Genomic DNA, 16,387 nt, shown 5'->3' with positions numbered 1-16,387 from the left:
ATCACAGGAGAAAGTACTTGCAAATTTTCTGCAGGACTCTTCTATTTCATTATCATTTAACAACTTCAGGGTGCCCGAGCTCAATAAAAAACCAAATATATCTTTGAACACCATGAGTTCTTTAAACCTGTCCTTCAAAGAAGTGATCGCCATGTCAATCATAACAAAAAAATATTTAACTTGGAAAGCCTTCTCGGCTTCTAGAATATCTTCTTGGCAATTGCTTTCATCAAACTGTTTCTTCTGCTTAGCACATGCTTTACTTGGAATAATGACTCTACACCCATTTCTGCTGCAATACCTTTGGCGATGATCAAACTAGAAGAAAAACCCTCATTTCTATACTTCTCAAAATATTCTGTAATACCTTGTATTTGCTTCAAAGCCGAGTCAGTGCACATGGCTGAAGATTGCAACATCTTGCTAACTTTATTTAGAGCAAATAGAATATCATGCCAGATTACCATACCAACTAGAAACTCAAAGCGGCCAAGCATATCAAATAAATTTTTGGCATCACTCTTATCCTTAGGTTCAACATCAGAAGCATGACGTAACTCAGATAAAGCTGACCTTAGCTCACTAGCTTGGTATCTTATTGCTGTAACACTTTTGATTCGACTCTCCCAACGAGTATTGGATAAGGATTTCACTGTTAAACTAGGAACATGTTTAAGCAAGACATTCCACCTTTTTGTAGAACCAGCAAATAATACATATATGCGCTGAACAATTCCAAAGAACGAAACAGCTTTCTCACATGATTTTGCCATATCACAAAGAGTGAGATTGAGACTATGGCAAGCACATGGCATATACAATGCTCTTCGGTTCATATCAAGTAACCTAGATTGTACCCCTTTGTATTTTCCTTTCATATTAGAACCATTGTCATAGCCTTGACCCCTTATATCTTCAATGACTAGGCCAAAGGATTTAATAGATTCAAGCAATACTTTAAAAATTCCCAAGCCAGAAGTGTCATCCACCTTCAAGAACCCCAAAAGGTACTCCTCAATTTTTATCTTGCCATCAGACAAATTAACACATCGAACTAAAAATGTCATTTGTTCTTGATGACTGACATCAGGGGTACAATCTAGGATAATAGAGAAGTATTTAGCCTCTTTAACAACCTTTATGATAGAATGTGTGATGTCAGAAGCCAAAAGAGATATCAACTCATTCTGAATTTTATGACTGAGATAATGATAATGAATTTCTTTGCTCTGAATACGCCTAAGGTGGTCTTGCATTACCATATCAAACTCTGCGACCATCTCAACGCAAGCTAAGAAATTACCATTATCATCCTTGTAAAGCTGCTCACTGTTTCCTCAGAAAGCCAAGTTGCGTTTACCAAGATATTTCACAATGGCTATTATTCTTAATAAAACTTGCCTCACACGTTTTTTCTCCTTTGTGATTTGTTGCTGCAAATTTTTGTCAATGGTCTTCTCTTTCCGTAGCCTAACCCTCAGTTCATTCCACTTGTTCATGTTATTAACATGCTCGACGCTTTGTTCATGTTCTCTAAGCTTCTCACCTAATATGTTTCCAATGGCTAGATCCATCGTAGAAACAAAAAACTCTGTTAACATCCTTTGAGTAAACTAGCCATTTTCTATCATGTTTCTCTCCATTGCTTAATTTCCTATAATAATGAGCATATGAAAAATGTCTCGATGCGTCGTCTAGAGGGTATTCCATTTTTTCCTCTCCCATAGGTCCTTTCTCAACTAAGATGTCTCTTGCTTTATTATCAAGATTATCCCAATTTCTTGGATCATAAATATCAGAAGTATGAACTGGCTCTTCATCAATACTAGCAGACTGTGTATGTGCGTCCGATGAATTATCAACATTCTCAGAGTCACTTACATTATTATCACCGATGTTGGTGTCGATATTTTCTTCTTGTTGATCAGATTCAAAATTCCCATCAGTTGGTTGCTCTCCCGCCACGGTAACAATCGCCAACTCATTATTTGGGTTTGTCGAAGTCAAAGCACCAGTATTACTCTTAAAGAATTTGAAAATATCTCCTCTCTGTGATTGGACCAATTCATCCAGACGTTTTGCCTTTTTCCTTTTTTCATTACCAGACGGATACTTTCTAGTTCTGGATGACATGCTAACACAATGCTGAAAAAAATATAACAAGTGTTGATCACTGACAATTTTGTATCATGTGAAAAACTGAACCTATTATTATAGATTGATTGATTGAACCATAATTAAGTAATAAAACTAGTAGTCAACTACCTTGAATTGATCAATTCCCTAAAGATGTGAGATGTCTCCAGCAGACTCCAGATTGCAACTTCGCCGCCCAGGTTCGTGTCTCCGGCAGGCGGCAGTAATACGGCTGGCCTCCCGGCGACTCGACAGGCGGTCAGGCTGATGGCGGATGGCCGCGATCAAAACTTTCTCCTCTGACCTCTCTCTTTCCTTTTCCTTCTCAATCTGCTCGTCCGACCAGGCCGATCATGATTTCTCTGATCGTCTCTCCTCTTTCATTCCTTTTTCTTCTCCAGTCCAATCTGCGTCCAGGCGTTCGTGCAGCACCTCGTGCGTGATTTGCGTCGCTCGATCTCCAGACTCTCCCGCTCGCTAGGCTGCATCTCTAATTCTGGGCCGGCAGGCAGGCTTTTTATTCCTCCTCCCGACTGCAGGACAAGCCTGCTCCTTAGAACTGTACCTGGGGTGGGCCCCATACACTTTGGGGGGCCAGGGCGGCCGCCACCCCTGCCCCCCCCTCCCCCCTAGGGCCGGCCCTATACGTTGACTGAGGAAGCCCACTTTTTATTCACGAAGGGGGATGAGTTTAGGCTTTACATCCCGTTCGTCTCTGTTGTGTAGGCCAGAATCCATGGTCGAACCTCGGCTACCTCAACGGAAGGTCAAAATGTGTATTCAGGTCAGTGAGTGAGTCCTGCAGTGCAATCTTTTCATTTTAAGCAACTCCTACTACGCAAGTTCATTAAGAAACACCGAGACAATGTGTAGGAGTAACCATATTTATGTATATCAACATTCTCTTGGGCTTCATTCTCAACCTCAACTGGCTTTGTTCTCGACATCATATTTATGCATATTAATATCCGCATAATCTTTTCAATACAATTCTGAATAATCAATAAACTCTATAAATATTTTGAAAATGACTATTAGTAGAGACAAAATTCGAAAAGGAGATATTCAATCATGTGGAAAGGAACCGTGGACAGATATGTCATTGTGTTCACCATGATACGTACATGGCGTTGTCGATGTAAAGAACCATGGGCGTTTGATACGAGTCTGGACATGTGGCAGTTATTGGTGATCTGCCACCGGATAATTGATATTAGTAAGTAGAAGTTACATCACATGTTACGCTTCATGCATTTACTAACGTTATTATCACATTTGGACATTTAGTGGTACCGAGTTAGTTAGATGATCTCTTTTTCTATATGATCTCTAATGTAACGGTTCCACAAATAGATAATCTATCTTTGAATTTAATATATTTGTTTATGTCATGATGCTATGGTGGCTATGCAGCACATGATACTGGCGATACTTCTCTATGAACAGTTATGTCACTGAAAACTACAAGAAATATCAACATCAATGTCACAATGTCGAGGAGCATGTAGTCGAAAGTAGTTAGAACATGCAACCTCTACGTGAAATGTTCAAATCCAACATTTTGGAAAAGTGATGCATTGTCCCATAAAACCAAAGAGACTTTGATACCTTACAAACATATTTATTCATTTTTTTTAAGTATAATGATGTATATGTCATAAAATTGATTACTTTGAGCATTAATCTACTACCAATTGCTACCAGAATACGACATATTTTATTCTTATGCTCATGCATAGGAAATGAACTGCTATAAGTGAAGGAGGGTCACCTGAGCCCACCCAAGGGCCCTAGGAGCCTGAGATAGGCGAGGCACATCGCCTATGTTTCGTGGGAGTCTAGCTCATGCTTTGTTTTGGAGGTAATGGAGGAGCCGGTGAAAGGGAAATGGTTGTGAGAGCTTTTCGCATCACTTGCTATGCCTTAGTACATGCCATTTCGTTCATGTTGGCACTCTAGCTCAGCGTCTCTCTTTTGTATCTAGCGGTTGTTCTCCACCGCGTTAAATAGCCTGCTACTCTAGGTCGCCTATCTCAGGCTCGGTACAGCGACAAATAACCTGGGCTAAGCCCGACCTAAAAAAGGAAGGGAAGGGTTTGTTGGCGAATCGACTCTTTTGTCGCCTTGTTGTCCGAAGCGCGAGAGGAAAACTGCGGGAAAAACTGTTGGTCCTCAAACTAGTCGTCAGCTATATTTATCCCATATCTTCATTCTCTTGTCGCCTTGTTGTCCGAAGCGCGAGAGGAAAACGGCAGGAAAAACTGTTGGTCCTCAAACCAGTCGTCAGCTATATTTATCCCATATCTTCATTCTCTTGTCGCCTTGCTGTCCGAAGCTGCACCCACAGAACTTTGATAATCTCTTTCTCATTCTTTGAATTCCAAATGTTTTTAAAATCTGTAGATCGAACAGTTAGTCTCATTAGCATCCACTGCACCCACACGGTATAAATTCCTGATCCGCCACGGCGAGGCGTGATGATGAGGAAAAAAAATGGAGGCAGTTATTAATATTCGAAAAGAGCAGCGGTGAACATACTGTGTACGCTCTCATAAAGACGAATGAGTGCGCGTCCATTGATTAGCCTTTTAGGTTAAAAAAAATGAAGGAGGTACCTTCTACTTCTACGAACAGAGATGCACGTACAGCTTCTACGGGCCAATAAATAAAGGTGAATGAATGAAACTCGTACATCTACGGCACGATTGCAAACGTACTCCACCATGGTAACCGGAGAGATTACAGGAAACATTTGTAGTACCACGACACGCATTTGTGTTGTGCAGTGGCCCATAATTCATGCCACCGTCCGTGTGTTGTTCCTTCCCAGTTTTGTTTACTCCACGCACGATGTTCGTCGTCACCACCGCTTTCTTCCCACTCCACTCCACTCCACGCGACGCAAGCCAAGGACCGACGCACGTCCGCAAGTAACGCAAGGCACGAGGTACCCGAAGCTAGAGTCAGTCACGAACAAAACAAGAAACCACAGTTCGCAAGGCGAAGCCTGCCTAAAATTTCCACCAAAACCTATCTCCGGGCCGTCCCATCGCCCCCACCAACACTCTTAATAAGCTCTTCCGCGTCACCGCCGCCCGGCGACCGCTCGCTCGCCGCCGCCTTCGCCGTACGTGGTAAGCGCTCCTCCCTGATCCCTATGCCCTTCGTCTCTCTCCCCGACGACGACGTCTCTCTGTTTAATTTCCTTGCCCCGGAAACGTGCGACAGGACTGGGGTTCTTTCCTTCTTTTTTTCTCGTCGAGGATTTCTTGCCTTTCCGTTGGATCTTTTTCTTCCTTATCTCCTTATCTTTTTTTATCTGGTTTGCGTCCGGTTTGCCGAGCTTCGTCGGCGAAATTCGTGGTCCGAGGAGTGTCGGATGTTTGATCTAGGCCATCTCGTTCTAGGCGAGGTCAGGTGTTTTTTGCGATTTTAGGTCGCGGTGCGTGGATTCGCCTCGCGAATTTCGGGCCCTGCGCAGAAAGAGAATGTGAAGATCTGAACTCCATTTATTATCATCCCCGGGACCAAAATCTCCATCGGAGCTGGCGTAAAAAGGCCCTTTTTCCCCGGTTCCTCCCGTCCCTTTCAGCCTCCCGCACCCGAGAATTTATTGCTCCGATTCCGACGCCGCGTCTCGGTCCTCGGGGCCTTCTGCTCAGTCCCTGCAGTCCGCGTTGGCTCTCTGTAAGATTCCCTCGCCTCTGTATGTAGCCTGCACCGTCCGGCAGCTCTGACCTCCCCAACACCGTAGCTATCGGCTCCTCTCGCTTCCCGGATTGAATTGGGGAATTCAGCCGCGCGTTCTCGCGTGGAAAGCTTTTTTTTTTTTACGAAATTGGCTGTTTCGCCTTGCCCTCCTGCGAAAAACCTGCAGATCGCTCTTCGGCTTCCGTTTCTTCTTTTGCTTTCGTCTTCAGGGATCGTTTGGTACTTACTAGAAGTCAGCCTACGTCACGTCTCCTTCATTCAATCACCTCCAGTTTTCGCCGTTTTCTACTCTGTCTTTGTATGCCCCTTCCCATTTTTATCACCGTTTCTTTCCTTTTTCTTTCTGCCGATTGAATTTGCTTAAGGAAAATTGGGCCTTAAAAGCTGCGCTGCTGCAAAGATTCCTTAAGAGACCTAGCACGTACACTCTCGTCGCTCTCGCTGCATAGTTCTGTAGCTATCTCTACTACTACAGTACTACTACTAGTTTGATAATTTATCATTGACTCTGTTTCGTTTTTCTCTTTAAATATGTGATGTTGATAGAAGCATTTTTTAAGTTAACAGCTCGAGTACGTATTATTTTTTTGGTTCCGTAGTACACAAAGCGTCAAAGTCGACTCCCTTTCTATCTCTCTCATGTGAGCTGTGGCTCTGTGAACTCATGCTGCTGAATTATCTGACAGAAATGTGCAGCTTTAAAAAGCCTTTCTTGCTGCAAAGATTCCTTTGGATGGTGATCATGGATTTGTAATTATTTCGATCCAATTGTACTGTGATGTTACCTCCTGTTCGCTGCTACATTCCACTTTTATCCATCCTGCCTGCTGCTGTTGCTCAGTCCCCATCGTGTCTCGTTTCGTTGGACGTGCCATTTTCCCTTCTCTTGGTTTTAAACAAGAACAGGGCCATGTACTGTGCTCTCCTTGCATCGATATGGTCTACCAACGCCTGCAACACACACCTGCCTGCCTTAGGCAGGTGTGTGTTGAAGTTTTCCTGAAAGGACGGCATCGTGCTACAGTAATCTCGTCTGACCTCATGTCCCACAGTTCAAGTTTAATGCTTCAAATGCTTAGAGCATCCCTTGCCAAACTTCACTCTGTGCTATCGCTCCCTTGCTAGTTGTTGTATACTAGCTGCTCCCTGCTCATAAAAGTCTTGTGATTTAGTTAGCTTGATTAATTGGCCCTGTGGATCTCAGGTGCAAGCAAGCACCGCTTGTACATGTTTGATGTCCTTTGTGTCATTTCATTGAAATTTTGCCATAACTATGTTTTTCAGGAATCCAGAATCAGTGTCAATGGTATGATGCTCGGAGGCAGTGTTTTCTATTAGAACAAGGCAATGATCAACTTGTTTGACCTGAGTACAGGGATGACAAGCACGAAGGTGCTCACAGATCGAGCTTACAGAGATGGTACATAAATTACTTCCGCTCTTATGTTTATTTCTGCAATGCTCACCAAGTATTGCTGTTTTGCTAATGTCGTCTAGTAATTCAGTGCTACTTTAGATAAATGCTACTTTTTCACAATACAATACTTGGTGCGAGTGGGGTGTAATATTTTTTAGTTTTGTGTTTGGATTAATAAGTTTGGACATTTGCTGGTGCAGTTTTTGTCGACCTCACCCCTAGTGTGGGGGCTAGATGATATTGGCATTATATGGGCAATGATTCCTTTGAACAATGTTAGACATTTTCCCTTTAGGTGATGATGACATCTTTTGTTTGTCTTTCCCTTTGGATGTTTTTCCCTTCTTACTTTCTTAGATTTGAAATATTAAAAAGGTACTCTTGCTATTTATTTGCAAGACACTGCTCTAAAGATCCAAATTGACTGCACGTTTTGAGTTAACTTGTTCACCTGGCATAAAAGTTGCTTTTGTGTCATTACAACATTATATATTTGATTTAGATTTGGTCTTTCAGGTTCTCCAGTTCGTAGAATCTGGCAAGATACCAATCCTGCTAAAGTTTGTGCAGAGAATAAACTAGTGAGTATCATGTCATTCTTTCAATTTATCATAAGTGCCCTGACTAACTTTTCCTTGTTAAATAAAATCTTGTAAATAGCAGGGACGCACTTACTAAATCTTTTTTTAGATGCTCCGCTGCTTTTGTTCTAATATGAATCTTCCTTCAGGGGGCTAATAGTAGGAACTCTTCAAACAACAAATCAGATGCACCACCCATGAAGATGCTGCTAGTAAGGGAGATATTTAAAGAAGCGGAATCAAGGAAGAAGCCACCAAGTGTGGTTGCCAGATTAATGGGGCTTGAGGATGATCTACCTGCACAAGAACCAGCATTATTGCATTCTGTCAAAAGAAATTTGAGAAGTCAGTCACATGCCAACTTGGCAGCGACAAACCGACCCCTGCTGCAGCAAGAGCGGCACTGCTATGGCAAGTCAACACACCATCATGTGGATGCAGCCCGTGAAGAGCCATTAAGAGTAAGAACACACCATCATCCAGACCAAACTTTATCTAGTGGAAGATCTTCCCGGAAAAAGAGCGACACAAGGACAGAAGTTGTTCGAAAAAAGTTCATGGAAGCAAAACTCCTTGCCAATGATGAGAATTTCCTTCACTCAAAGGAGTTTCAAGAAGCTCTCGAGGTTCTAAGTTCAAATAAGGATTTGTTTCTGAAGTTCCTTGAAGAACCAAGCTCAGTTTCGAAGCCTCAGAATGAACATCAAACAATGCCAGCACCACTTCAGAAAAAGTGCATTACACTGTTGAAACCACTTAAATCTGTTGAGAATAAAGGGGAAAGAGAAACCAGAACACACCGATTTAATGAAGAAAATGGCTGTGTGACAGGGAAGACTCACAAGAGATCACATTCAACAGAAGATACCTTCTCGCAGCCGACTAGGATAGTGGTCTTAAAGCCTAGTCCTGGAAAGCCTAACAGAACACATGCCAGGCTAACTCCCAGGACAGCTCCATCTGAACAGACTGACAAGACTAACTTTCTTGGTGATTTGGAAGATGATGCATGTGCATCCACCCTAAGATATGGAGAAGTATCGCATGCTTCGTTTCAGTACCTACCAGAGGATCGTCATCGGCGGGATGAGTCTTTGCTATCCTCTGTATACTCAAATGGGTATTTTGGAGATGAGAGCTCTTTCAGTAGGTCAGAAATTGATTACATCGATGAAAATGATGGTAACCTAAGTGATTCGGTGGTAGTCAGTCCAGTGTCGCGTTATTCATGGGATTATATCAAAAGACATAGCAGTACTCACTCATGCTCAAATTGTAGCAGGACATCTCATTCACATTCAGCTGAGTCATCTGTGACCAAGGAAGCCAAAAAGCGACTTTCAGAGAGATGGACAACGGTAGCACGTGATGAGATCGGTCAAGAAATAAGGTTCCCAAGGAACTCAAGAACTTTGGGTGACATGCTCTCTCTTAAAAAAGATACGAAAGAAGAAACTGTTGCATTGGTAAACTCTGTTTCAACTAGCCAGTCATGTGGCACAGGTAATGAGTGGGACATGCAAGCTACTCGCATGTCTACATTAAGAAAAGATGAAAATGGTGAGAGCTCTCCCAGAAATTTAGTAAGATCAAAATCTCTCCCAGCGTCATCAGCAGCATTTCATGACATAATAGCGTCTGCAAATTCTGAAGTCTGCAAAACATCGAAGATGGATACGAGGTCAGGTAAAGGAAAATCATTAAAGGGGAGAGTGTCGAGTTTTTTCTTTCCCAGAAATAAAAGGCTGGCAACCAGGAAAACTATCCTTACATCTGATGGCACTAATGGGAAGGTTGAAGTCACTTTTCTTGGCGACGTTGAGCAAATGACATTTTGCAAGGACAAATCTGATAGTTCCACCATTCAAACAAATTGTTCTTCAAAAGTACGCACTTGTCACATATTATACATTTAGTACCTGTTTTTATTGGGTTCCATTCTTAATCTACTGCAGTATCTCTCTCGCACTATGACAACATACATGGGGCTCTTGGTGCAAAATAGTATGGTGTTTCTTACTTGCAATAACTGATTTGTATGTAGCAGGATGTTGATTCCTTCGAAGCACTTGTATCTTCTGACTGTCCAGGTGATTATACTGACGACCTAAGATCAAACGGTGGCCTAAAATGCATGCGTGGGCATCCTAGTCCTACTTTTGAAGATAACAACACTGATAAACCCGAATCATCAAGAAGCATCATTTCCTGCAACAAGAGTAAGTTCTGCTCCTATGTTGACTGTTGAACTTGGCATTGCCCTGTTCAATTATGTACTAATTAATTGTTCTTATCATATCACAGGAGTTGGCCTACGGTCTCCTGCAATTGAGTCTGTTGCCCGCTCATTACCATGGGAGGATACCAACTCCCGTTCGGCATTACTTGGCTCTCTGAATTTCTCCAATGCAGATGATGATGATGAATTGGAATGCCATGCCTTTGTAGAAAAGATATTATCATCTTCTGGATTAGACAATCTACAGTTGACTATGGTTTTCACAGGCTGGTATTTGCCCGATTGCCCTCTTGATCCTGAACTGTGTCACATGCTCTTAGACCACAATGAGGAGGCCGCTAAATCAAGGGAGTGTAGGTCAAACCGGAAGCTTCTTTTTGACTGCGTAAATATGGCCTTGGTTGAGGCTGGCCAAGACGCCTTACTAAGCACCTACCCATGGAGCAAAACTTGCTTGGGAGCATGGAAGGAGAAATTATCTCAAGATTTAAGGGAAGAAGTCTGGAGTCATGTGAAGGGTTGGCTTTACGGTGCAGAGATGTTGGTGGCAAATAAGGACGGCGACACTGCAAGAATGCTGGAAAGAGTTGTGCAGCAAGAGGTGGAAGGAGGAGGCTGGATGAAGTCAGGGAGATCTGGAGTGGATGAGGTCGCAAAACTGATTGCAAGTTGTCTGTTGGAGGATCTAGTCGGAGAAGCTGTGGCGGATCTCGCAGTTTGTTTTCCACAGCAAGGCATTCCACTGCCAATGTCAAGTCTCTAGGAAGCAATCTGTATATGCTATTTACCATATGAGAACTGCTCTTAACATTGCTGTGCTGAAAGAATCCTTGGGCATCTTCATATCCTGTATGCAACTGTATTAGCCAGATCATGCCAATTGTGCAGCTCTGTTATCTGTACAAGTCCTGCATAACAAATAGCTAGTCAGAACTCTCATATATTTTATATGGTATATACTGTGTCAGCAGCTGACCAGCAGCATTGTTGGTATCACAATTTTCTAACTATGTGTGCAAGGAAGAAAAATAAAGTTACTAGGCCCATGTGTGTTTGACCCATGTGTGTTTGACTTTAAAGGTGAAACACAGCACTGTTCCCTATATACTAGCAGAGAAATATAATTCATGGCGGTGCCGGTGGCAGTTAGCGTACGGATCAAGAGCAGGATTAATTAATGGAGGTAACCTAGGATGAATCTCTTTGGTAAAACAAGGCTGACGACATGAGCCAAGGTAATGACTAACGAGTCTCCCTTGTCGGCCCTGCACATTCTCTGTTCTAGATAGCATCCGAGTAAATTTCACAAAACCACATTTTTTGAGACAACTTTGTTGCCGACTCACAGTTAACGTAAAACCGTCTGCAGAACCACACTTTTTGCGTCAGTCCTTCTCACCTAACCCGAAACCGCTTACTTAGATTGTTTTGCTCGGATCCTGACCGGTGGGACCCATATGTCAGGCGACACGGCACCATCCTCCCCGCGCACCTGGGCAGCTCCTCGGTGGCCACTACCATGGATTCCGGCTGCCGCAGCAGCTCCGCCAGCACCCACTCCATGCCATCACCGCTGAGCTCTGTGTGTCCCCGGCGATGATGTCCTGCACGAACGCATTCACCTCGTCGTGCGTCAGCCTGGGCTCCCCTTCTTCGTCCTCGGCGAGCCGCAGCAGCACGTCCACCAAGTCCCTGGATGCCGCTCTCATGGAATGTGAGATGGCACCGCACTGGATGCCTCTGAAAGCGAAAGCTTCGGCATGTTGCTTACCTACTACCACAATGCTGAAAGACTTCTTGCTGTGAATCCTTGTGCGAGCGGCTTGCGTGTTGTAAAGGCAGAACCCCGCGTTGTCCATGAGTTGGAACACGAGCGTGAGTACGAGCTCGCCGCCGGCTGCCTTGCCTGCGAGGCGGAACGCGCGGTCGAACCGGTGGACGCAGCGGCCTCGGAGCTGTTGATCTTGGCGAGGGAGTTGAGCACGAGCTCGCTCACGTCAACGGCGTACGTGCCGAGGCGGACATCCGCGGCCTCGCAAGGGAGCACGGACACGACGAAACGGCATGGCTCAAGCTTGAGGGGCTCTGTCCGCAAGGCCGAGTCCAAGGACGCGATGCAGACCATGCCTAAGGTATCGTCGGCAGAGCCCGAGCGTGAGACCTTGGGGAGTGCGGCGTCGGAGTCAACGCAGAGCCGCTGAGGTCAACTGGGGACTCGCAAGGCCAAGCGGCGGGGCTGGCGGACAAGGCGTCGGGGGATTCGGAGGAGGAGGAGGAGGAGGAAGACGTGGCCGTCGTGACGGAGGAGGAGCTGTCGGTGGATCTGGCGGCAGCGGAGTCGTGGATGACCTGGGTGAAGGCCTGGTGCGCGGAGAGGATGGTGACGTGTCGACTGACATATGGGCCCCACCGGTCAGGATCGGAGCAAAACCACCTAAGTAAGCGGTTTCGGGTCAAGTGAGAAGGACTGACGCAAAAAGTGTGGTTTTTCGGACGGTTTTGCGTTAATTGTGTCTCGACGATAGAGTTGTCTCAAAAAAATTGTGGTTTTAAGAAATTTACTGGCATCCTTTTATTATTGGGATTAGTACTATCGGTGCAACAGTACTGCATTAGTTTAAGTATAAGCGCTGGGCCACATGTTTCTTTGACTTTATAGTCTAATCTGGGCGAGAGCTTGGTGTGCTGGAACCAAGAATTCATTGGCAGCGTATATTTGTTTCCCCTGTTTAGAGGAGCTGTTGTAGATCCCTTGTTTGTATGCGCTTGGCGGTGCGATGGAAGAATGTGTCATGTGTGTTATGCGCTTCTTCTTTTTTTCCTTGTGAAAAAACTAAGGAACAGAACTACTGGGCTGGGGCCTAGGCCCTGGGGGCCGTGTGGTGGGCCTCTCGCTAGCGACATTTTATTTGTCCCGGGTCCCGGTTAGAGCCAGGCCTCGGCGGCTGCGATAACGCCAGTTCAAAATAGTGCTAGACTGGCCCGCCCTTCTGTGATACCCTTTTGCCGGTGCTGGGCCTCGCTCGGGCCATCAACCAGTGACAAAGCCACGACAAAGGCTGATGGGAACACTGTCGCGGCGTCACGGAGGTGCAACTCAAGGAGTATATAGGCGAAGCAGAGCGACAGAGGCCGCAGCACGTGATGCGTAGGCATTGGGCAGGGATGCTTCAGTGTTTCCACAAGTTCCACGGTCCCAGTCCCAGACATCAGCCACATATGCTCTTACATGGCTGCTAATCTTTTCCTTTTTTCTTTTTTGAGCGTCCGACGGGAGGCAGGCACAAGCACACAAGTGCTACTTTCCTCAGGCATGCCATGGCCGAAGGCCGACGTTTGGGTGCATACGGCCCAAACCCATAAAAGATCACCGTTGCTCTCCATATCCCAAAAGTCCGGACTGATGGGAGGGTAAGGTTTTCTCTTATAAACCGGTCGCAGCCTCCTCCCGTAAGCGAGGTGGGACTAAACTCTGAGGCGCTCCAACGGCCTCAGGCCGTGACAACAAGGTTCTTTTTTTTCTGTCTTTCAGATATTTTTCTTGAGGGGTTCCGTTTTTCAGGCGAACGGGCCTTGCTCAAAAGCTCACGAGCGCGCAGGGTACTTTTTTTTTCCGAACCACGCGATGCAACGTGGCTAATAGGGCTTGCTGGAACACAAAGGTTCTGACCGCTCGAGCCCAGGACAGTCGGAGCATGGGCCAAAAGGAACTTTTTGATACGGCTAGGAAACATTTTCATTGGGCCAACCTGAAAATCTTATGTTCACTTTGTTTTACATTTGAGAAAAAGAAAACAAAAGACATTTTGTGTTTACATTTCATAAGGGAACAATAACCGACTGTTCACCAGTGCCGGAGCTAGGATGCTTGTTTAACTGCGGCTAAAATGTTGTGATGGTTTTATGCAAATTTCTAGGGAGTGCATACTTCTTAGTCGACTTAGAAATAATCATTTCTCAGTCAATAATCATAGTTTGTGCTTACATAAATCTTGCACAAATCTCCAATGACCGGATCAAACTGTCATTAACATCAATGTAGAAATAGTTATTCATCGGTCGCCTTAGAAATAGCAAAACCAAATTTTTCTAAGACCGATGTTGCATATGTACAAACAAAATGTTGCAAGTGCAGTTTTCATGCATGTTGCAACAATCAAATGGTCCAAATATATTGACCATTCATTTAAGTTAGGTAGGAGGGTCAGGAATGGGAGGTGACCGGTGAGTGAAAATATACCCGATCAACGCCTAGCATTACCCATTTCATAGGTGTTCAGTCTTAATGCACTTATATACGTCTTTTAGGGTGTGATCTCCACTACTCAGAAGCAAACGGTAGAACCAAAAGCCTTTCATATGATTTAATTTTCACTTGTACTGACACCAAGTTCACTTTCCATCTTACATTCTTACACCTGAACTAGTTCACTAAAACAGTCTGACATATGTACCGTACCCATATATCTTTCCCCGAGTGCGTGACTGACGACAACATCTAACTGCAAATAAAAGAATAATCACCAGAATCCTTCCACCAGTCTTGGGAACCCAGTGATGCTTCCACTCTCTGTACGCCACGAAGCAGAGCTGACAGCCTCGATCAACCATGGCTCATGTCCGGGCCTATGTCACCGGTAGAACACCACCGGCGGCAACGTAAACCCGGAGTCCCGCAAGAACGGGATCCCCTCGGGCCGTGCCTCCTGGAGATCCCGGTAGAACTCGTACTCGGCCTCGTAATCGTGCAGGTCCAGCTCCCCCTTCTGCAGCGTGTGGTAGTGGTGCCTCACGCCCGCGGCCTTGCCGAACCCAAACACGGACACCCGCTCGCACACCCCGGCCGCGGCCACCACCGCCTGCAATCCCGACGAGTAGTGGAACATCCCTTCCTCGTGCACCGCCGCCCACTCCTCCGCCGGCCGCCCCTTCTCCCTCGCGAACCGCCGCAGCGAGTAGTACTTGGCGACCCGCGCGCACAGCGCGTCCAGCCGCGGGTCCGTCACGATCACCGGCGCCGACAAGGAGGAAGCGTTGCTGCTGCTGCTGCTGCACGCGGTGTGCTCGACGAAATGCGCACCGCTGCACATGTAGGTCAGGACGGGCACGGCCATGGCGCCGCCTCCGTAGCGCTCGCGGCAGCAGCCGGCGCCGGCGCACCGGCTCAGCACGTTGCTGTTGAGGAACGCGAGCCCGGTCCTGGCGCCGACGCGCCGCGCGAGGGCGGTCCCCTCCTTACCCGCGGGCGCGTTGTTGAGCCGGACCACGAGCTCGTGGGAGTCGATGAGGCCCCCGTGCTCCGACGCCAGCAGGATGCCGCTGTTGCCGACCACGGCGCAGGACGCGTACTTCCGGTCGTCGTGCTCGCCGTCCCTTCCGTAGTACCGGTCGATGGGGCGCTTCACGAGGCTCACCAGCTCTGACATGACTCCGGGGTCGAACCGCTGCTGTTGTCCGATCCACTGCCGCAGCCCGCGGACAGCGACCTCGCGATGCTCCTCCGGAGCTCTGGCCAGGTTGCCCTCGAGCATCTTCTTGGCGGCCTCAAGAACGGATGTGGCCGCCGTGTCGATGGCCGCGAGCTCCATGAGCGCGGCGTCGTCATGTCCCGCACCATCGGCGCGAGACTGACGGCCGCCGGGAACGGAGTGGTGGTGCAGGGAGCACCGGAAGGCGACGAGGAGGATCAAGGCGGCCATGATCAGGAGGAGGCTGCAGGCCGTATGGCTCCCTCGTCTCTTCATGATCTTGGTAGTCCGCCGATCGAGCTAATTAAGCTTCTACAGCCACGATTCTATCATGGTGCCCGGCCGTCGCTAGCTGATGTTTCTGGTTTCGGAGGTACTGCGCTACAATATACGAATCCATTTTATACGGTTTATCTGAGGTCCGTTCGGTACGATCCAATTAGCTCGTCGCCTGTAGACAGCGTCTCAAACTAACCGGCACAAAACTACGCGCGCGCGTCCACAACCACAATTCTATCACGATCTCTGCGTATAATTATCATTTCAAGGGCCAACCGGCGATGACTTCTTTTTCCCCGTACGTGGCTAACAACACGCAGATCACGACGTGCAGAACTACACACATCTTAAATACAATGGGCCGCCATACTTTTTTTCTCGGAATGACTGCATAAAACAAAGAAGCCCCTTGCAAGTTGCAAGTTCAGAGATGGTAAAGGTTCGTCTGGGGCGGAGATGATGTGCGCGCGGTCCGTTGGTGAAGGCTCCAAGGCCGGCCTCCCCCGGAAGGCCGTGTTTCTCGTCATGGAAGCGCGGATGAAACGTTGGAACGGTG

General features: G+C 46.5%; 2 protein-coding genes across 7 annotated transcripts; one reads left to right on the top strand and one right to left on the bottom strand.

Moving 5' to 3' along the window:
* Positions 1–4,951: 4,951 nt before the first annotated feature.
* Positions 4,952–11,130, top strand: LOC100830890. 6 transcript variants are annotated; one of them, XM_014896106.2, is made up of 7 exons: positions 4,952–5,270; positions 7,132–7,267; positions 7,465–7,559; positions 7,781–7,845; positions 7,995–9,731; positions 9,890–10,064; positions 10,150–11,130. In XM_014896106.2, the coding sequence occupies exons 3-7, from the start codon at positions 7,538–7,540 to the stop codon at positions 10,845–10,847; spliced, it is 2,697 nt and encodes an 898-aa protein (XP_014751592.1). In that variant the 5' UTR covers positions 4,952–5,270; positions 7,132–7,267; positions 7,465–7,537; the 3' UTR covers positions 10,848–11,130. The 6 variants fall into 6 exon arrangements, with proteins under 6 accessions (XP_014751592.1, XP_010240102.1, XP_024311876.1 ...); XM_010241800.3 differs by lacking the exon at positions 7,465–7,559 and having other exon boundaries at positions 4,953–5,270; XM_024456108.1 differs by lacking the exons at positions 4,952–5,270; positions 7,465–7,559 and adding an exon at positions 5,685–5,823.
* Positions 11,131–14,423: 3,293 nt separating this feature from the next.
* Positions 14,424–15,975, bottom strand: LOC100830581 (sialyltransferase-like protein 3). Its single transcript, XM_003580052.4, has one exon. It carries the CDS (start codon positions 15,826–15,828, stop codon positions 14,716–14,718), a length of 1,113 nt encoding a protein of 370 aa, XP_003580100.1. The 5' UTR covers positions 15,829–15,975; the 3' UTR covers positions 14,424–14,715.
* Positions 15,976–16,387: the final 412 nt, after the last annotated feature.

The sequence above is a fragment of the Brachypodium distachyon genome, chromosome 5 (assembly GCF_000005505.3).
Source record: "Brachypodium distachyon strain Bd21 chromosome 5, Brachypodium_distachyon_v3.0, whole genome shotgun sequence".
In the NCBI taxonomy this organism is placed as follows: domain Eukaryota; kingdom Viridiplantae; phylum Streptophyta; class Magnoliopsida; order Poales; family Poaceae; genus Brachypodium; species Brachypodium distachyon.
The sequence above is the reverse complement of the archived record's forward strand: the minus strand, read 5'-3'. Positions and strand labels throughout refer to the sequence as shown.

Coding starts and splice junctions, on each gene's coding strand:
- LOC100830890 (XM_010241800.3), top strand. CDS start 7,195: ATGATCAACTTGTTTGACCTGAGTACAGGGATGACAAGCACGAAGGTG. Junction 7,846..7,994: donor TTTGTGCAGAGAATAAACTA/GTGAGTATCATG, acceptor ATCTTCCTTCAG/GGGGCTAATAGTAGGAACTC. Junction 10,065..10,149: donor CATCATTTCCTGCAACAAGA/GTAAGTTCTGCT, acceptor ATCATATCACAG/GAGTTGGCCTACGGTCTCCT.
- LOC100830581 (XM_003580052.4), bottom strand. CDS start 15,828: ATGAAGAGACGAGGGAGCCATACGGCCTGCAGCCTCCTCCTGATCATG.